At 44.0% G+C, this 21,518-nt stretch overlaps 1 protein-coding gene across 2 annotated transcripts in view; it reads left to right on the plus strand.

Annotated features, from left to right (window-relative positions):
* Window positions 1–2,651: 2,651 nt before the first annotated feature.
* MAU2 (MAU2 sister chromatid cohesion factor) overlaps window positions 2,652–21,518 on the plus strand; it is a 60,733-nt gene continuing 41,866 nt past the window's right edge. For both annotated transcript variants that reach the window (XM_056518210.1, XM_056518211.1), the window contains exons 1-7: window positions 2,652–2,925; window positions 6,013–6,030; window positions 9,660–9,725; window positions 13,480–13,575; window positions 13,652–13,746; window positions 18,802–18,829; window positions 21,110–21,265. In XM_056518210.1, the coding sequence (XP_056374185.1) occupies window positions 2,674–2,925; window positions 6,013–6,030; window positions 9,660–9,725; window positions 13,480–13,575; window positions 13,652–13,746; window positions 18,802–18,829; window positions 21,110–21,265 (711 nt within the window). In that variant the 5' untranslated portion in view covers window positions 2,652–2,673. The remainder of the gene's footprint in view (window positions 2,926–6,012; window positions 6,031–9,659; window positions 9,726–13,479; window positions 13,576–13,651; window positions 13,747–18,801; window positions 18,830–21,109; window positions 21,266–21,518) is intronic.

Here is a 21,518-nt window from a genome sequence, read left to right on the forward strand (position 1 = left end):
TTAACTACCCCATTTGTGAGGGTCAGGGTTTTTGTTTAAAGTCCCATGCAAATCAATGGGAAATGTATGTTCCCACGTAACTTCTGTACGGCTGGATATATTTAAATAACTGGTACACATATTACAGGTTGGGATAGGAGGTCGGGATAGGAGGACGGGATAGGAGGTCGAGATATGAGGACGGGATAGGAGGTCGTGATAGGAGGACGGGATAGGAGGTCGAGATAGGAGGACGGGATAGGAGGTCAGGATAGGAGGACGGGATTGGAGGACTGGATAGATGGACTGGATAGGAGGACGGGATAGGAGGACGGAAAGAGGTCAAGATATGAGGACGGGAAAGGAGGACGGGAAAGGAGGACGGGATAGGAGGACGGGAAAGGAGGACGGGAAAGGAGGTCAAGATAGGAGGACGGGAAAGGAGGTCGAGATAGGAGGACAGGAAAGGAGGATGGGAAAGGAGGACTGGATAGGAGGACGGGATATGAGGACGAGATAGGAGGTCGGGATATGATGACGGGATAGGAGTTAGGGATATGACAACAATATATGAGGACGGGATATGAAGTCAAAAGCTTCCTCCTTTGTTTATTTTCCTCCTCAACAAGGATTAGGACGGAAAAAACGGGCAACGCCGGGTACTCAGCTAGTAGATTAACTAAACAAAACCTTATATCTGTAAAGAAAACGCAGGGAACCTCTTTTGGTTCCCTCCAGTTGCCCCCAGAAATCTTCTTTTCTCGGCAGTCCAAAAACCTCCAGTGACGTAGGAGGTCGAGATATGAGGACGGGATAGGAGGTCGAGATATGAGGACGGGATAGGAGGTCGAGATAGGACAGGATAGGAGGACGGGATAGGAGGTCGGGATAGGAGGACGGGATAGGAGGACGGGATAGGAGGACGGGATAGGAGGTCGTGATAGGAGGACGGGATAGGAGGTCGAGATAGGACGGGATAGGAGGACGGGATAGGAGGTCGGGATAGGAGGTCGGGATAGGAGGACGGGATAGGAGGACGGGATAGGAGGATGGGATAGATGGACTTGATAGGGGGACGGAAAAGGAGGACGGGAAAGGAGGTTGAGATATGAGGACGGGAAAGGAGGACGGGAAAGGAGGTCGAGATAGGAGGACGGGAAAGGAGGTCGAGATAGGAGGATGGGAAAGGAAGTCGAGATATGAGGACGGGAAAGGAGGACGGGATAGGAGGACGGGATAGGAGGTCGGGATATGACAACAATATATGAGGACGGGATATGAAGTGAAAAGCTTCCTCCTTTGTTTATTTTCCTCCCCAACAAGGATTAGGAAGGAAAAACCGGGCAACGCCGGGTACTCAGCTAGTAGATTAACTAAATAAAACATTATGGGGGAGATTTATCAAAACCTGTGCAGAGGAAAAGTTGCCCAGTTGCACATAGCAACCAATCAGATCGCTTCTTTCATTTTAAACAAGGCCTCTGCAAAATGAAAGAAGCAATCTGATTGGTTGCTATGGGCAACTGGGTAACTTTTCTTTGCACAGGTTTTGATAAATCTCCCCCTATATCTGTAAAGAAAACGCAGGGAACCTCCTTTGGTTCCCTCCAGCTGCCCCCAGAAATCTTCTTTTCTCGGCTGTCCAAAAACCTCCGGTGACGTCACCGGAAGTGACGCACGCGGTATGCGCGCGCGACACAAATTCTGGGGATTGCGGCCTAACGGGCTTCACCAAGATGGTGCTGTACACCGGAGCTGCCAGCAGACTGGAACAGGACTACCAGGTAACCTAGAAAGAAAAAGAGAGAAGGATTAAGGGGACAGCATGATGTCCATGCTCACATCAGGACAGCAAATAAAAACTCCCTGTCCTGTATCGGGAAAGGGGGAGGTGCCTATAGTTTTTTTTTGTTTGATTTCATTAAAAAATCCCCTGTCCTATTAGCTCAGAGGGGCAGAAACACCCCATATTGTGCTGCTGAGGGATGACAGGAAATGTCCAGTACAACACGCAGATATCTCCGATGCTCCAATACTGATCTACAGCGTGCACTCTAAGGCTGGGTTCACACTATGTTTTGGCTATACGGGGACCGGATCCGGCTGGGGGAGGGAAAACCTGGCGCTCCTGTACCCCAGCCGGACCGGTAGTATACCACGGTTTTAGATCTGGTCACAAAACCGGATACGGGGCAAAAATGAGCCGACCGGAGTCACTAGCGACGGCTCATTTAATTGAATGAGATGGGGTCCAGGTCTGGTCCCCGTATAGTCAAAACGTAGTGTGAACCCAGCCCAAGAGCCAAGCCCCATTTAGGGGATCACAAGGGTCTTAGTATTCGGACCCTGCGATCAGACACTTATCCCCTATGCTGTGGGTATCAGTTCATTTTCACTTGGCTTGTACAGAACTTATGCTCTCCAATATTCACTTTTACAGGAAAGTCCACCCCAAACAGAAAGGCTGCAGAGCTGAAGGACTGGACTGTACGGACTGTCTGGGAATTTGTAAAATAGAAAAGTCACAAAGTAGCGACAAACAAGGTTCCTTTCTATTACAAGGAAATCCAACCCACGACGCGCAGGCGCCAAAGCTCGCAGACAATGCCAAGACTACAGCTCCCAGGACGCCCCGCGCTCTCTCGCGAGTTTTGAGGCGGGGGAGTGGCCAGGGCCTTGTTGTTGGTGTCAGTGATGGCGGCTGCGGCGGTGGTGTCTCCGCAGGCTGAGGCCTCGGAGTCCTGGTACTTGGCGCTGCTGGGTTTTGCAGAGCACTTTCGTACCTCTAGCCCCCCGAAAATCCGCCTGTGTGTGCACTGCCTGCAAGCTGTCTTCCAGTTTAAGCCGCCGCAGCGCATCGAGGCCCGGACTCACCTGCAGCTCGGCTCGGTCCTGTATCACCACACGAAGAACAGCGAGCTGGCCCGTCAGCACCTGGAGAAAGCGGTGAGGGCTGAGCGGGGGGGCCGGGGATGTGGGGGGCTCAGGGGGACAGGCCGCATAGGGAAGAATGGGAGCGGCTACCATTACTGCCCTCCGGGAGGTAGAGGGAGCTGCAGGGGCCGCGCTTCACCCATCCATTCATCTTCCCATAGGGCGCATTGTATGGAGGCTTGTGGTGCCTGGGCTGTAGGATGCTTGGTGTGAACAGGCCCTGTGAAAGCAGGCCATAATAAGTATAGGACATTTCATCCACACAGAGGAATAAAGTTTAGGGATGGGCTATTAAGACTACCACATGATAGAGCATTGTTTCTCAACCAGGGTGCCTCCAGATGTTGCAAAACTACAACTCCCAGCATGCCTGGACAGCCTTCGGCTGTCCAGGCATGCTGGGAGTTGTAGTTTTGCAACATCTGGAGGCACCCTGGTTGGGAAACACTGATAGAGCCTGGCACAAACCTGAAGGATGTATTCACACATGCAGTATCCATAGCATATTTGGTGCACAGGATTTGAAGCTGCAGATTTTAAACTAAATTACTGACCACTGATTTAAATCTGCTGCTGCTTCAAATCCTGTGCATCAAATATGTGCAGGATAGACCTTCAGTAGCTCTCCTGATCTCGCCATATATGTGAATGTATGGCACAGCCAAAAGTTCCTGTGTTCTTCATGCAGTGTTACTCAACCAGGGTGCCTCCAGCTGCTGCAGAACTTCAACTCCCAGCCAAAGTCTCCTGGGCATGCTGGGAGTTGTAGTTTTGTTAGAGTTGGAGTCACCCTGGTTGGGAAATACTGTCTTAATGGTTAAAGGACAAGTAAGCGCTAAATCTTCTGGCAGCAGTTTATCCTCTAAGAAGGCAAATGAAATCCACTTGGTGTCCAAACCTTCTCTCTCTTCACATGTTCTATTAGGATTCATTCCCATCAGTGTCAGAGCGCTGAAAGCTGCCTATGCCAGTTTTATGGGGACCTTTTGCAGTGTTTTCCCTACTGGTCATAACGCCTATCAAGGCAAAGGAATGCTTGGGCACTCCCACCCACAATTGGCCAAAGTGCACCCTCTGCCAAATGCAGCTACTGCTGTGCCGGACCTGGCATGACCAATCACTGAGGTGTGACATGCAGTACATCTGACTTGCTTAGACTAATTTCACACTGGCGCTGGGCTCCGCCACAAACGGCCATTAAGATCTTACTTTTTTGTAATTTTTTTTGTCTTTTAAAGGCCTTTAGTGTGACGGAGCCCAACGGTAGGCATAACGACCACAGAGGATCCATTCACTTCAACGGGATTCTCTGACTTCCGTTATTGCGGCCGATATTCCACCGGAAGATATTGCGAGAAAAAGACGTTGCATGCACAACTTTTTCTCCCCCTTATCTTCTAACGGCCGTCACGCTGCCAGGCACTGCTGGCGGTGTGAAAGGAGCCTTAGAGAAGACATTGTCCAAGCTTTTGGACATGGTATATCTAGAAAATAAGAGTTAAAATCTAAAATGTTATTCCAAAGATTGTCATTCCTTAAAGGTTTATGCGTTTTGGGCCTGTTCATGTTTAGTTATAGCAGAAGATCCCCGTATACTTTAGTCAGTAGTTGGCCTAAGGCTTGTCTAGCCAAATGTGACCCTGAGGAATGAAAGACTTTGGTCATTAGTGTTAGGTTACGTTCATTATAGAATTTCAGAGCAGGGAAATTCCAGTGCAGCAGCCTCCCATTGTTGTAATAGGATTCTGCTTTACTATGCACACTGCAGAATTTCTGCAGCAGAAAATTCAGCTACGGAAATTTTAATTCCGGGATCCACCAAAAGAAGGATTTGGCGGATTTGCTGAGGTCATGTGATGATCGCTTGAACATCCTCCTCCTAAGCTCTTCCACTGCAGGAGATGGGCTCCATAGACTTTGTATAGAATCTGTCTTCAGATGGGGAGAGAAGCGCTCAGCTCAGTGCTTCTCATAGTGGCTTCTAGCAGTTATCTGTATTTTATTATGTCTGACATAACAGCCATTTTTTCAATGACAATAATGGAATAAATTATTGATTTAAATGTCATGATGCTGGAAATGTTTGAACACTGATATACACTCCATCCTGCCATCTTTTATTTTAGCTACTCCTTTTTGTCTTGTGTAGTCTTTTATGCATTTTGACTTTGCAATGGAACCAGATTTTTTTTCTCCTATATCACAGCTGGTTGCATCTGTAAGGTATAACTACAATGTGTAAAGACCTATTGATAAGATGTCTGATGGTGGGGGTCCCGCTGCTGGGGACCTACTCAATCTCATGCAGCACCCATCTGTGTGAGCTGCACTTGGTTGTGAGGCTTCAGACATGGAGCCTCCAGCGCTGCATGCTGCTCACACAGGTGGGTGCTGCATGAGAGATTGAGAAGGTCCCCAGCAGCGGGACCCCCGCCATCAGACATCTTATCCCTTATACTTTGGGTAGGGGATAAGATGTCTTAGGGCCGGAGTACCCCTTTAACTAAATAGTCTGTTTTGTAGACTATGATTCTACCTTCTGGAACCCTAAATGGACCCCTCTGATTCACATAAGAGAATGGGGGGGCTGCACTTGTGTGGCTCTATGTGGAAGTTAAGACCACAGCATCCTACAGTTATGTAAGGTGTCAAGTGGGTTTATGGAGGATCCTGTGGACTCTGAATGCCATAAATGTTGTTTTTCCGCAGATTTCTGAAATAGCTAGTATACAGACTGTTGCACTTATTTATTTATTTTTTAGCCGAACTATTATATGTGATATGTGACTTTATGGCATGCGGTATTATACTGAGAAACAGTTACCTTGCACAGCGTATGGATAGAACCTTAGTTACCTGAAATGTGTGTTCTGACATCTGATGCCAGGAGTAGGAGCTTTCTATGGAGCCCAATTTTTTCTCATAATCTCCCGCCATATAACCCTGATGTATGATTCTATAGTCACAAGTATCTGCCATTGTAAGAACAAAATATACTGCAAGTGTATTTTTTACCCTAGAATGCTCTTGTATTGGAAATAGATCACACTTTGAAATACAGTTGGATAATGTGTTTATTTTTTTGTTCTTGTTTTTCAGTGGTTAATTTCGCAGCAAGTATCCTTTTTCTGTGGTTACACATGTACAGGATTCTGATGCCAGACAGTTTGTTCACTTATGCGTTTTATGTTATGACAGTGATCAAGACTATATGGGAGATTAAGGTTGTTTCTGAGATAAAACGACAAAAACCTACAGCATATATATATATATATATATATATATATATATATATATATATATATATACACATATATACACACATATACACACACAGTGCCAGTGCTTCAGTACTGTCCATTTACATCCTCTCCTAATGATGAGCGATGGGCTCCAATGTAAGGAACATCAGGAGAGCGTGCCACCCAAGGAAGTAATATGCTGGGTGGTTGTCAGAGGAACTGAATTTACTGAAAGGGGCACTATTTCTTTTCTTTTTTCCCCTTCAGGGTAAGTCACTGAGGAGGGTGAGCTTGAAATGCAATGTTTCCATGCTTGGTAGCATGTGCATCAGATTAGTTACAGAATGTTCTGTGACTAAAAACGGTTCTATTTTTGCAGAAAGAGCATGTATTTATGATTTGCAGCTTAGTGTACCTGTCATCAACAAAAACTTTTGATATAATGTAGATAATACCATTTTATGTATATCTGTAATATACATTGGTTAAAAAATGTGTGTTTTTTGTCCTTACAGCTATTGTTTGTGTATCTCTATGAGGAGTCCAAATACAGGAAGTGAGGGTGGACAAGCAGGGCTCTGTGCACTTAGGACAATCAGGGCACTGCCACCTGAGGCTCTATGACACACCCCTGGCTCACACAGCAGGGGTGATTGACAAGCCAGGAGCCTGCACAGAGCCCTGCTTCTCCTGCCCTCACTTCCTGTATTTGGACTCCTCATAGACACACAAAGGCAATAGCTGCAGGGACAGCATTTTTCACCCAAAAATATACACATTTTTAATCAATGTATATTACAAATAAACATATAATGGTATTATCTACATCATATCAAAAGTTTGTGTTGGCGACAGCGACACTTTAAAGGGGTACTCTGGTGAAAAACTTTTTTTTTTTTTTATCAACTGGTGCCAGAAAGTTAAACAGATTTGTAAATTACTTCTATTAAAAAAAATCTTAATCCTTCCAGTACTTATTAGCTGCTGAATACTACAGAGGAAATGGTTTTCTTTTTGGAACACAGTGCTCTCTGCTGACCCACTCTGTCCATTTTAGGAACTGTCCAGAGAAGCATATGTTTGCTATGTGGATTTTCTCCCACTCTGGACAGTTCCTAAAATGGACAGAGATGTCAGCAGAGAGCACTGTGCTCATGATGTCAGCAGAGAGCTCTGTGCTCCAAAAAGAAAACCATTTCCTCTGTAGTATTCAGCAGCTAATAAGTACTGGAAGGATTAAAGGAGTACTCTGGTGCAGAGGAGCACCACCACAGCTAATCGGTCCTCCGGTCCATCCTCTTCATACTTCCGGGTGTAACAAAGCGTCACATGGCACTCAGCCTATCGCCGGCCGAGGCAGAACATCGCGGCGGCCGGTGATAGGCTGAGCTGTAGTGGTGCTCCGCGGGAACCCAGGAAGGTGAGAGATGGTTCAGTTTCATTTTTTTTTTTTTTTTTTTTTTTTGCAGCCCGGAGCAGGAGTACTCTTCACCAGAGTACTCCTTTAAGATTTTTTTTTAATAGAAGTAATTTACAAATCTACACGAACAAGGTAGAAACACTATCCGGCACTGCTGTACAAGGAGTCCAAGTCCGCACATAAAGTGCAAGTGTGGATATAGTCCTAGGGGTGGTGCTCAATCTTGCAGAAAGAAAGAATTCTTACAACATGGTAATGTAGAAGAAATGATGGCACTCACCCGAAAACGGACTTGCAAGAATGACTTTTATAATGTGCTTGTCAACCAAAGTACATGTGCATGGCAGCGTACAGCATTAAGGCAGGTGATGCGGGCAAGGACGCCGGGGGAACCAGCATGCAGATGGCTACAGCTGTCTCGCACTTCCGTGCTTCGTGAGACCATGGTCTCACGAAGCACGGAAGTGCGAGACAGCTGTAACCATCTGCATGCTGGTTCCCCCGGCGTCCTTGCCCGCATCACCTGCCTTAATGCTGTACGCTGCCATGCACATGTACTTTGGTTGACAAGCACATTATAAAAGTCATTCTTGCAAGTCCGTTTTCGGGTGAGTGCCATCATTTCTTCTACATTACCATAATTTACAAATCTTTTTAACTTTCTGGCACCAGATGATTTAAAAAAATAAATAAATAAAAAAAAAATATTTTCCACCGGAGTACCCCTTTTAGATGAACAACTCATGTGAATAGTTTGCTTTCCTATTAGTTTAGGATTACTGGGATTTTAGTTTCCCCACAGTAGAAACAGCCAGCAAACCATAAACTGCCACAACTGAGGAGCTTAAACACAATAGTTTTAAAGCAACAGCTATTTTTACTATTTACAGTAAAGTTCTTAGAGTTAACCACCTAACTTGCACAAAGTGTTTTTTTTTTTTAATGGGGGTGGTCCTCTCAAAGAAATACATTTTACAGAGTGCTGGGAATCTGTCAGTGTCACCTGCACGAACCTGCTTGTAGTACGGGTGATGCTATAGATAGTGATGCTGATCAGTCTATCCCTTTACCTGTTATCCTAATATTCCAGGCGTCAGGCACTGATGTCACGGCTGCTGCTTCTAGCCTGCTAGCAGTCGGGCCGAGTGAGGAAGCTGCAGTGGTGACGTCATCGAGCTCTGCCTGTGCTCCAAGCCTGCCTTCTGAATGAGGAGTATAATTGGTAAACGAAGCCTCCGATTGGGGATAGGAAAGTATCATTATCATCAGGATCACTTACACTACCAGCCTGTAGCAACAGGTTAATGCGTGTGACACTGATAACTCAATTCCTTTTTAGGACAGGGTGACACGTAGCACATCTGACGTTGCAGATGCGCTATTTGCTGCCCCTAGAGTGTGCCTCCTGCTGTGCCCATGCACCCTGCTTTGTTGTAGCAGCAACTCTACGAGCAGACACACAGCTGCGCAGTGTACACACAGACAACGTGGTCACTCCCCCTGCTACCTGAGCTAGGCTGAGAATGGCCGCCATGCCTGTGAGTACGCTGCGCATGCACAGTTTCTGGCTCCCCATCTCATTTCTATTCCTCAGCATGGCTTTCCATTTATTCCTGGTCTGAGGCATGGCAGTAACAATGTAAGGTCTTACCAAAGGCGTTTCCACTGGAAAAATAATCTAAAAAAAAGTGGTATTTGGTCAGATAAGGGGGGTGGTGTGTTTTATAGAGGGGCAACTTCCATAGACTATAAACTATAATGGTCTAGGACTTCTCACAAGGTTTTACTATAGAGTGAAACTTCTTGAGATGACCACTCAAAATGAGTGCAAAAAATAAAATTGGCAACTATCTATAATGTATGGGGAACTGAAAGTGTCATGACATGTAGTCTAGATAAGGGGATCTGGACAGGTTTCACTCTATACCTAATGTATATGGCCATCTGAAGACAATGGCAAGCTCTAAAACAATTTCGAATTTTGCCAGGTGCCATATTGCTGCTACACTTGAACTTCTCAGTCATCACTTTTGTAAAAAGTAAAAAATATTTTTACATTGTCGAACTTAACTCTCTGACCTCAGATTCCTCAGTTTGAAGATGTTAAGTTTGAAGCGGCGAGCCTGCTGTCTGAGCTTTATTGCCGGGAGGTGAGTTACAAGCATTGCATTGTGAAATATAAGCTATCTGAAGATTTGCGCATACCTTGGTGAAAGTAATTTACTGGATATTAGATTGTTACGTATTGTCTGACCACAGAATTCTTATCTATTATCTGACCATACATGATAGTAGAAGGTTTCCCTGGGTACCTGGTAAGCAAGCAAAAGTTTTCAGCTGACTTTTCTCATGTCATTGCAATGTGGTGTGTAAACGGAGGCAATCTGCTGAAAAGTAACCTCCCAACAGAAATGGTGACATGTTATTTCCACTCTAGTTAGCTTGTTATATAACAGGCCTTTCTGTAGAATTCATTGGATTTTTGAGACAATGGGGGAAATTTATCAAGGGACCTTTTTTTTTTTTTTGCTTACAAAAGTTGCACAAAAAGTCGCATTAGCACCTGAGAGAATTTTTGTGCGACTTTTGGCTGTAAGCAAAAAGCTACAAAAGAGCTTACCAAAGTAAATTTCAGTCTTCACTTTGCAGTGGTTTGGGATTTATCAAGTGTGAAAGGCGCACAAAGTCGCAACACCTCAAAAACTCTGTAAATGTAAGCCAGGCCGCACCTGGCTTACAAAACGGCTTTTGAGAGCAAATTTTTATATTTCTCCCTGTCAGCCGTGATCACAGCTCCAGCAGGGAATTTGATATTACAACTGTACAAAGGAGCCTGGGCTGGCATCACACTGGGTCATACTTTCTGCTTCCCTATCTTAATGACAAGAACACTGCTTTACATCCACCCCGCAGACCCCCCCCCCCCCCCCCCAAGAGAGACAAGGGGGGGATGTAAATCAGTGTTCTCGTCATTAAGCTAGGGTAGCGGGGAGAAAATATGTTGGAGCCCAAGCGGCTGCAGAGTGATGCCAAACCTACCTCGGCACCGCAGAGTTTTTCTAGTCTCTACTGTAATTTCACATTTCCCGCTGGATCCCGTGATTGTCCGAGACCGAGCAGCCAATCACAGGACCCAGCGGGAAATTTGATTTTACAGTAGGGACTAAAACTTTGCAGCTCCGTCATATGTTAAAAGGAGCCCCGGCTGGCATCACTCTGCAGCCACCCGGGCTCAATCTGATGCTATCCCCCCTACTCTAACTTAATGAGGGGACGGGGACACTGCTTTACATCCCCTCCCACCCGCTACAAGACTACAACTCCCAGCATGCCCTCATTGTATGGGCATTCTGGGAATTGTAGTCTTGTAGTGAGCGGGAGATGTGCTCCGCGGGCGAGTTGGAGACAATGGGGGGGATGTAAAGCAGTGTCCCCGTCCCCTCATTAAGTTAGAGTAGGGGGGATAGCATCAGATGGAGCCATCACTCAGCTCTGCGGTACACACTGAGAGATGGCATAGACTGCTCCTGCACATCTCCCGGCCAGGCTGATGGAGTCCTGGGCGGCTGCAGTGTTATGTCAGCCTGGGCTCCCCTTTCTACAGCGCCGCAGAGTTTACTGTAATTTCAAATTTCCCGCCGGGAAATATGAAATTACAATGATTTTCTGATCACCGCGGGCCAGGGAGTGGAGCGCATTACCGCCCGCTTCCCTGGCTTGCAGAAATACAACTCCCAGCATGCCCTTACAGTAAGGGCATGCTGGGAGTTGCTGTTGTGCGGTGGGGGCTGGTGACAAGCTTGACGCTTGGCCGCACATCTCCTGCACCACATGACTACAACGCCCAGCATGTCCTTACTGTAAGGGCATGCTGGGAGTTGTAGTCGTGCGGCAAGGGAGATGCACGGGCGGGTGACTATAAATGTATTAACCTATTTTTCATTCTTTTTTTTTTTTTTCTCATTTCAGATCAGTGTATCCTGTGGACTGCGTCAACGACTAGCATTTTTATTTATTTATCTTCCTTTCTTTCTGTTTAATGTTAATAAAATGGTTAACGAGAGCTTGCGGGGGAGTTTTTTTTTTTTTGAATACACTTTTTTTTATATTATTTTTTTATTTACTTGACAGGCTTAGTAGTGAAAGCTGTCTTATAGACGGAGTCCATTACTAAACTGGGGCTTAATTTTAGCCCCCAAAACAGCTAGCGCTAACCCCCCCCCCCCAATTATTACTTGGTACCCACCGCCACAGGGGTGCCGGGAAGAGCTGGTACCAACAGTCCCAGAGTGTAAAAAATAGCGCTCCTGGGCCTAGGCGGTAACAGGCTGCCACTATTTAGGCTGGGGAGGGCCAATAACAATGGTTCTCGCCCACCCTGGTAACGTCAGGCTGTTGCTGCGTGGTTGGTATTTGGCTGAAAATAAAAATACGGGGAACCCTATGCATTTAAAAAAAAATATATTTAATTATTTATGCAAAAAGAAATGCATAAGGTTCCTCCTAGTTTTATTCTCAGCCAGATACCAACCAAGCAGCAACAGCCTGACGTTACCAGGGTGGGCGAGAACCATTGTTACCGACCCTCCCCAGCCTAAATAATGCCAGCCTGTTACCGCCTAGGAGCGCCATTGTTGACGCTCTGGGCCTGTTGGTACCGGCTCCTCCCAGTACCCCTGTGGCAGTGGGTATAATAATAATAATTGGGTGTTAGCGCTAGCTGTTTTTGTGGCTACTAAGCTGGCTTAGTAATGGATTCCGTCCATAAGACAGCTTCCACTAAGCCAGTCGAGTAAATAAAAAAAAAAACATGTAAAAAACTTGTTAACCATTTTATTAACATTAAACCAAAAAAACGCTGGTCACCGTAGTACTCCGAATCTAAAGTAATCCACAGGATTCACGGATCTGAAATGAGAAGTAAAAAAGTTAATACATTTAGGGGAAAAAAAGTGGTTGAAAAAGATGTAATAAACCCATATCGCACTTTTTTTTAATTTTTTTTTCAAAGCTGCAAATTGTTGTTCTGAAGTCATTTAGTTTTTTTGCTTGTGTGTGCTAAAAAAATGGTTTTCAAAAGTGATTTGTCGTTTTTTGCTTATGCAAGCCAAATTTATCAACCCCCTGTGATAGTATGATTGATATGTCACACATAAGCAACAACAAGAAAAAAATGCCTACAGAACTCTCTTATGAAAGCAATGATGGATGTCCCTGAATATTTTTAGGTAATATTTAATCAAAAATGAACAATTTAAACCCTGTATGAACATACCCAAAAAGTGACAGAATGGTCAAGATCTTTAGAGGACATGTATTCTGAAGGGACACCTCTGGCAGCAGTTTATCTCCTAGAGAACAAAAGGATTAGACGTGATAAAATACATTGCACTCTCCCTTGACATCTGCTGGGCAAGAGTTAAGAAACCACCATATATGTTAGTAGACTGGCTGATTACTTTAGTCTGATATATATAATCCAGAGACAACTATCAATGATCTTGGTTGTATTTGCTGAGTGTTTGCATTGAAGTGATCATACAAAAAATTCTGTCCTTGCTGACTGTTGTTGTAAAACGGTGGCCTCAAACTGGTGGCCCTGCAGATGTTACAAAACTTAAACTCCCAGCATTCCCGGACATTCCCAGACAGCTTTAGCTGCAGCTAATCGCTATCTGGGAATGCTGGGAGTTGACGTTTTTCTACATCTGGTGGGCCACCAGTTTGAGACCCCTGTTGTAAAACATTGTAGTGCAGTGGAGCAAGGCAGTCCCAGTCATTGTATGTCATCATAATGGTGACTAAGGCAGCTTTTCTATCATAAATAATAAATTATTGCGGCTGTATCTGAAGTATAAATGTAATATATTTTAAAATAATTTGCCAATACACATTCTGTTGCAGAATTCTGTGGATGCAGCAAAACCTCTCCTTCGTAAGGCAATCCAGATCTCTCAGCAAACGCCTTACTGGCATTGTAGGCTGCTCTTCCAGCTTGCAGTAAGTGACATGTACAGTTAAAATGAAAGCAATCGTGTACTCTTCAACCACTAAATCATGTTAATGTTATTTTCAGCAACTTCACACACTTGAGAAAGATCTTGTGTCAGCATGCGACCTTCTTGGCGTTGGAGCAGAGTACGCACGTGTTGTAGGCTCAGAGTATACCAGGTAATAATGGCTATATTATATGGAATAAACATATAATGTTGTATTTGCAATGTGAAACTTCCTGTGAATACATATATTTATTACATTATTTTTTTTCTTGAGTTCAACTTTATTTTTATGTTGCTATGATGCTAAACTGTACAGTTGCTGTATAGTCAATGTTATTCCATGGTGGAGCTTTACTTTGAAAAGTGTTCTCCGGCAAACCTGAACTGCTAGTGGAAGTAGTGTTGTGTTTTTTTAAATCAACTGGTGCCAAAAAGTTAGATTTGTAAATCACTTTAGTTTATTTAAAAATCTTAATCCTTTCACTACTTATTAGCAGCTGTATGCTACATAGGAAATTCTTATCTTTTTGGATTTCTTTTGTCTGACCATAGTGCTCTCTGTTGACACCTCTGTCCATGTCAGGTACTGTCTAGAACAGCATATGTTTGCTATGGGGATTTTCTTCTGCTCTGGACAGTTCCTGACATGGACAGAGATCTCAGCAGAAAGCACTGTGGTCAGAAAGAAAATAAATCCTAAAAAGAAAAGAATTTCCTCTGTTGTATATAGCCATCAATAAGTACTGGAAGGATTAAGATTTTTTTTTATAGAAGTAATTTACAAATATGTTTAACTTTCTGGCATGAATATAAGTTTTCCACCGGAGTACCCCTTTAACAGGTGACACTTGTTGTTGGTGCCATGACTGGGGAAGGCACAGAGAATGTTTAAACTTCTTGCTGCTATATTGCTGCTATCCCTTTGTTTGGCGAGACGATTCAATGTGAAAAATGAAAAAAGTGAATAAGGTTCCCCCTAGTTTTATTCTCAGCCAGATACCAACCAAGCAGCAACAGCCTGACGTTACCAGGGTGGGCGAGAACCATTGTTACCGGCCCTCCCCAGCCTAAATAACGTCAGCCTGTTGAAGTGTAGTTTTGCTTCATAGACTCTTGTTAATAATGCTTAAAGCAACAAGGATTTGGTTTTATATGAATCTTCATGATAGAGAGATTTGCACTAGGTGTTGGTAGCTATTGGGGCATCCTTAGATCATTCTAGATGGCTTAAAAACTTCAGAGTTTACATGTAAATGAATGTCTGGAAGCAGAGAAATCATCACATCTTCTGACAGTCTTTATAATACATTTTTGGCTTCATTCTTTACTTTGGCAGAACCCCCCTTCTCCAAAAAGATTTAACTAAAAAATGTGGTTCAGGTCTAGCACCTGGGTGCATAATTTATTTATATAATAATCTCTTCTTACATCAGTCCTGCATCCATGTTGCATCAGATAATAGTCCCTAGTGATTAAAACTTTGGTCTCTTTTGCAAACAGATTTTTCCTGACATTATTATTTTTTATTAATTTTTAGCTTCCTCTGAATCAGCACAGTAGGGTTTTAGGTTGAACTTGATGGACTTTTTAACATTACTAGCTATGTAACATGTTTATCACTACTCAATGCCATAACCTCTAGTGAGATTTCTTTCATCATGCTTTTTTAGCTGAGCAAAGCACGCATGTGTAAGGAGGAAGTTGGAAGAGATGTCAATCGACTTAACCCTTTAACGACTCAGCCCATTTGGTCTTTAAAGGGGTAATTCACCCCTAGCATCTTATCCCCTATCCAAAGGATAGGGGATAAGATGTCAGATTGTGCGGGTCCCGCCAGGATCTTGGCTGCAGCACCCCGCTATCATCACTACACAGAGCAAACTTGCTCCGCCTCGAAACGTTACGGCCTGCCCTCTCAATACAAGTCTATGGGAGGGGTTGTGGTAGCCATCACGCCCCCCCCTCCCATAGACTTGCATAAAGGGGGCGGGCCGTGATGTCACGAGGTGGTGGAGCCGTGACATCACGATGCTCCGGCCTCTGTATCGCCAGTCATTACGACTTTGCTCTGTGCTGTAATGATAGCGGGGTGCTGCAGCAGAGATCCCAGGGGTCCCCAGCGGCAGGACCCCCGTGATCTGACATCTTATCCCCTATCCTTTGGATAGGGAATAAGATGCTAGGGGCGGAGTACCCCTTTAAGGACTTTTTTTTAATTTTTTATTTATTTTCCTCCTCTCCTTCTTAGGCTGCATTCACATCATGATTTCTCCATCCGACTTGAGTAAAACAATTTTATAGCCTAAAATCGTATGAAATCGTATATAAAGTAGGATCCATTGACCTCCATTAAAAAATCGGATCCATTACACACATCCGATTTGATCCGCATCCGATTTCACACTATTTTTTTTCATGTCTTAAATCGTGGTGAACCCTGATTTCAGCCCCGAACAAAAATCGTGTGAAATCGGATGCGTGTAATGGATCCAATTTTTAATGGAGGTCAACGGATCCGACTTTATATACGACTTCATACGATTTTAGGCTATAAAATCGTTTACTCAAGTCGGATGAAGAAATCGTGATGTGAATGCAGCCTAAAAATCATAACTTTTTATATTTTCATCCACAGACAAGTATGAGGACTGGTTTTTTGTGCAACCAGTTGTCTTTTGTAATAACATCACTCATTATACCATAAAATGTATGGTGCAACCAAAAAAATACTATTTGTGTGGGGAAATTGAAAAGAAAACCACAATTTAGCACATTTTGGAAGGTTTTTCTTTTCACACTGTACAATTTATGGTAAAAATGACGTGTTCTTTATTCTGTTGGTCAATACGATTAAAATGATACCTATGATTACATACTTGTCTATTATTGTACCGCTTTAAAAAAATCTCTAACTTTTTAACCTTATTAGTACGTTTAAAATCCCTACCTTTTGATGACCTATAACTTTTTCATTTTTCCATATAAGCAGCCGCATGAGTGCTCATTTTTTTTGCCCCGTGATCTGTACTTTTTAATACCACATTTGTGTATATAAAACTTTTAATACATTTTTTATATATTTTTTTTTTTTTTACTCAGTTTACTGTACAGGATCATTTAACTTATTATTTTATCCTAGATCTGAATGAACGAATCGTATGAAATACTTTTGTCTTTACATGGTTGAATGTGCTGACAAAAAAATCACTCAAAAATTATCAATGGGAATCAAATTTATCAATCCATGGAGGTCTGGATATGGGGTCACACTCAAAAAATCTAAGTGGAAAACCACACTACAGGCTGATCCAACTTTGATGTAATGTCCTTAAAACAAGTGAAAATGATGCTCTGTAGTGTGTTTGACCTCCACGTGCCCGTATGACCTCCCTACAACACCTGGGCATGCTCCTGATGAGGTGGCAGATGGTCTCCTGAGGGATTTCCTCCCAGACCTGGACTAAATCATCCGCCAACTCCTAGACAGTCTGTGGTGCAACGTGGCATTGGTGGATGGAGCGAGACATGATGTCCCAGATGTGCTCAATCGAATTCAGGTCTGGGAAACGGATGGGCCAGTCCATAGCATCAATGCCTTCCTCTTGCAGGAACTGCTGACACACTCCAGCCACATGAGGTCTAGCATTGTCTTGCATTAGGAGGAACCCAGGGCCAACCGCACCAGCATATGGTCTCACACGGGGTCTGAGGGTCTCATCTTGGTACCTAATGGCAGTCAGGCTACCTCTGGAAAGCACATGGAGGGCTGTGCGGCCCCCCCAAAGAAATGCCACCCCACACCATTACTGACCCACCGCCAAACCGGTCATGCTGGAGTATGTTGCAGACAGCAGAATGTTCTCCACGGTGTCCCTATCTGTGAAGAGCACAGGGCACCAGTGGCGAATTTGCCAATCTTGGTGTTCTCTGGAAAATGCCAAACGTCCTGCACGGTGTTGGGCTGTAAGCACAACCCCACCTGTGGACATCGGGCCCTCATATCACCCTCATGGAGTTTGTTTCTGACCGTTTGAGTGGACACATGCACATTTGTGGCCTGCTGGAGGTCATTTTGCAGGGCTCTGGCAGTGCTCCTCCTTGCACAAAGGTGGAGATAGCGATCCTGCTGCTAGGTGGTTCCTCCTCCACGTCTCCTGATGTACTGGCCTGTCTCCTGGTGGTAGCACCTGCGTGATCTGGACACTACGCTGACAGACACAGCAAACCTTCTTGCCACAGCTCGCATTGATGTGCCATCCTGGAGGAGCTGCACTACCTGAGCCACTTGTGTGGGTTGTAGACTCCATCTCGTGCTACCACTAGATTGAAAGCACCGCCAGCATTCAAAAGTCACCAAAACATCAGCCAGGAGGCATAGAAACTGAGATGTTGTCTGTTGTCACCACCTGTAGAATCACTCCTTTATTGGAGGTGTCTTGCTAATTGCCTATAATTTCCACCTGTTGTCTGTCCCATTTGCACAACAGCATGTGAAATTGATTGTCAATCAGTGTTACTTCCTGAGTGGACAGTGTGATTTCACAGAAGTGTGATTGACTTAGAGTTACCTTGTGTTGTTTAAGTGTTCTCTTTATTTTTTTTTGAGCAGAGTATATATTACACAATCACCTATTTGGTTGCTCACATGTCACTAGTTCTAGATATTGTCGTTCATAAACATCTTATACCCTCAGTTTGAGGCCCTATTCCCAATAACAGCCTAGCTGTAAAATACATCACAAGGCATCCTGTGTAGGATAAACAAAATTGATTTATCCTGATGGAGAAATCCTATTTGTTTCTAAATTTGATATTAATGTAATGTGAATATATTTTCCCTATTTGTTTCCCCCCAGACCATGAATTGATTCCAATAGTTTTTTTTTCCTTTCTGCTGCCGCACCCAATTCTGTTTTATTCAGAATATGTTGTATACATTGCAAGCCCTTAAAGTAGTGTGCAAAAGGAGTAACACACTGTATTACATTTTCCACCATGCTTAAAGGGGTATTTCAGCGCTTAAAAACTTAAATAAAAAATAACAAATTAAAAAATTAAACCTTTTTTTTTTTTTTTATATGGTTCACTTAAATGTGTCATCAGAAAATGACTGTTTAGTTTTTAAGTGCTGAAATACTGCATTAACACTAATACTTGTTCTAATAGATATTTGGTATGTGAAAAAAATCCCTAAAAGTGATGACTATATTATATATTTTCTTTGCAGAGCACTATTCTTGCTGAGCAAAGGAATGGTAAGTGTGCATGTCCTCTTTTTATTTTTTTCAGAGAATCATACAATAAATTTTTCTTGTACAGCAATAATTAACCAATGGAAATGTGATGTTAAAACCATATTGGTTTACTCATTGCAGAATTTGTTCAAATGGCTTTGAACTACCTATACACATGTCACCTATAGGTGTTGACTATCTTGTATGTATGGGCGCCTCTTGATGCTTTACCCTTACAGCAGATGGAAAGGGGAATCAATAACTTCTATAAATAAGGAAGGTACAGGGTCGATACATACAACTAGGGATCGTCCGATATCGTTTTTTTTAGGGCAGATACCGATAATCGGTGCAGGTTAGGGCCGATAGCCGATAACTTATACCGGAATATCGGTATAAGTTATCGGCTATTTACCCCCCGCGACACCGCTGCAGATCATTGATTTAAAGCGGGCGCTTTAAATCAATGAACTGCAGTGGCTTTTGCGGTGCCATAGACCGCCCCCACCCGCAACTCTCCCCCTGCCTGTCCGAGGGTCCTGAGTCCTATCACCGCCACCGCTCCCCCCCCCCCCCCCCCCCCGGCCCGGCCCCATTGCCTCCCCCATTCCCGGTTTTATAATTACCGGGGCCCACTCTACATCTGGCTCCGGTGGCGTCCTCCTGAGCTGTCACAGTGCGCGGTGACGTCACGTCACTCGTCATTGCGCACAGCGTAACGCAGGACGCAGCAGGTGCCAGAAATAGCGTGGACCTCGGGCCCTGGGAACAGGTAATTATAAAACCGGGGATGGGGGGGAGGCAATGGGGCCGGGGCGGTGCGGTGGGGGGTGCGATGCGGGGGGGGGGCGGTTGCGGGGCGGTGCGAGGAGCGGGGCATTGTCGGCTTATTGGCAAGGTGATTGCCGATACCGATAATGCCCAAAATCGTGATTATCGGCCGATGATATCGGGCAAACCGATAATCGGTCGATCCCTACATACAACCCATGTCTCCATGTATGTATCTTCATCAAATCACATGAACTTAAAAAGAAAATCTGATTTCTAAATGGGGTTTCCAGGCATTTTACATTGATGGCTTATAGTGAACACCCAGATGCATTTGTCTCAGTTCACAAATGAATGGAGACAGGGTTTTTGCACTGTTTACTTTTTAGTATGAGTGCTCTGGCTGTGCTGAGCAGCTGATCATCGGGGGTGCTAGATGTTGGCACCCTGCTGTTGAGCAATTCATGGCTTTTTCTGTGCAACTATTAACAGTAACTTATGAGAATTGAGAAAACAAACCTACATTTGCATTAAAGACTCGCATGCAAGCAGAGGTAATAGATCAAGGTGTGGCTATAAAACAAGACAGATTGCATCTTTATTTGTGATCTTAGTCTAAAGTAGCAGGGACATATCAGACACATGCTTGACTGCTAAAATGCCTTCTCACAAAAATTATATCTTTGGCATGGGAATGGTTAAGGCCCAAACAGGCGCAGGTGTTACGAGGTTAAAGATGGGGAGGGGGATCCAGTGTGATGAATATGCTAAAACAGGGGTCAGCTTCAATAGCAGTAGCCACATACAGGGTGATTGAAAAAGGATGGCAAAATGATAGCTTTATAGAGCTATATAAAGGATCTGCCGCTGAAGGACCTCTATATGCTGCCTTTACAGGTCCCTGCTCAGAGAGGTAATACGCTGCTACGAGCAGACACACTGCAATGTGCTCTCTCATCGTGGCAGCTCTCGGCCTAGCTCATAGAACAGAGGGAGCAGCCGAAATGTGTTTGAGTACACCGCGCATGCGCAGCGACTCGCACATCGCTTCAGTGTGTCTGCTTGTACAGTATCTTGCTCATATTTGATCCCCAGGATTTGAAGCTGCAAATTTGATGCTGTGTTCAGTCATTTAGTTTACATTGAAATCTGCAGCATGAAATCCTGCACAGGATACTGTACGTGTGAATATGCCCCAAACCCAGCCACAGGATCTGAAGGACCTAAGAAAAACGCTTTCCTCAGTGGAGTCTATATCTGAGAATTTGCTGACGCGCCTCTGGACAGGACAGGACTGCTACTTGGATGTGTCACCAATGGAAATCACTTTGAACATGTTTAGGGTATTGATAAATCTTTGATAGATGGAGCGTCTTTTCTTAATATATTTATATTCTCACTTAAAAATACGGACAGAGGCTAGTACTTCCCACCATCCTTTTTGAATCGCTCTGCAAAATGTAGATCATATGTATGACAGCTAAACTGTACTTGTATAATAACATGAATGTTTTTCATTTCCAACTAAAGCTTTTGCTTATGGAGAGAAAGCTACAAGAAGTACACCCCCTGCTGACTTTGTGTGGACAAATAGTGGAGAATTGGCAGGGAAATCCCATTCAGAAAGAGTCCCTACGGGTTTTCTTCTTGGTTCTACAAGTGACACATTATTTGGATGCTGGACAGGTATGTTTTAGAACCCTTTTAATGGTTGAAAATGTCATTTGTCCATTTGAACTCTTTGACACAGCATGACTTACGTTTACTTCATGAGCACCAGCAGGGACTGTGAAGGTAGTTCAGGAGATAAGCTTGCTTCATAGCCAGCGAGTATCAGCTGGTATCCAACATGATTATGCTATATGTTGCGATTAATAGTGATTGCAGCATTTTAATAGCATAATGATGTCTCCTGTCGATCAGTTATCGTGACAGAAGG

The sequence above is a fragment of the Hyla sarda genome, chromosome 1 (genome assembly GCF_029499605.1).
Source record: "Hyla sarda isolate aHylSar1 chromosome 1, aHylSar1.hap1, whole genome shotgun sequence".
Taxonomy (NCBI): Eukaryota; Metazoa; Chordata; class Amphibia; order Anura; family Hylidae; genus Hyla; species Hyla sarda.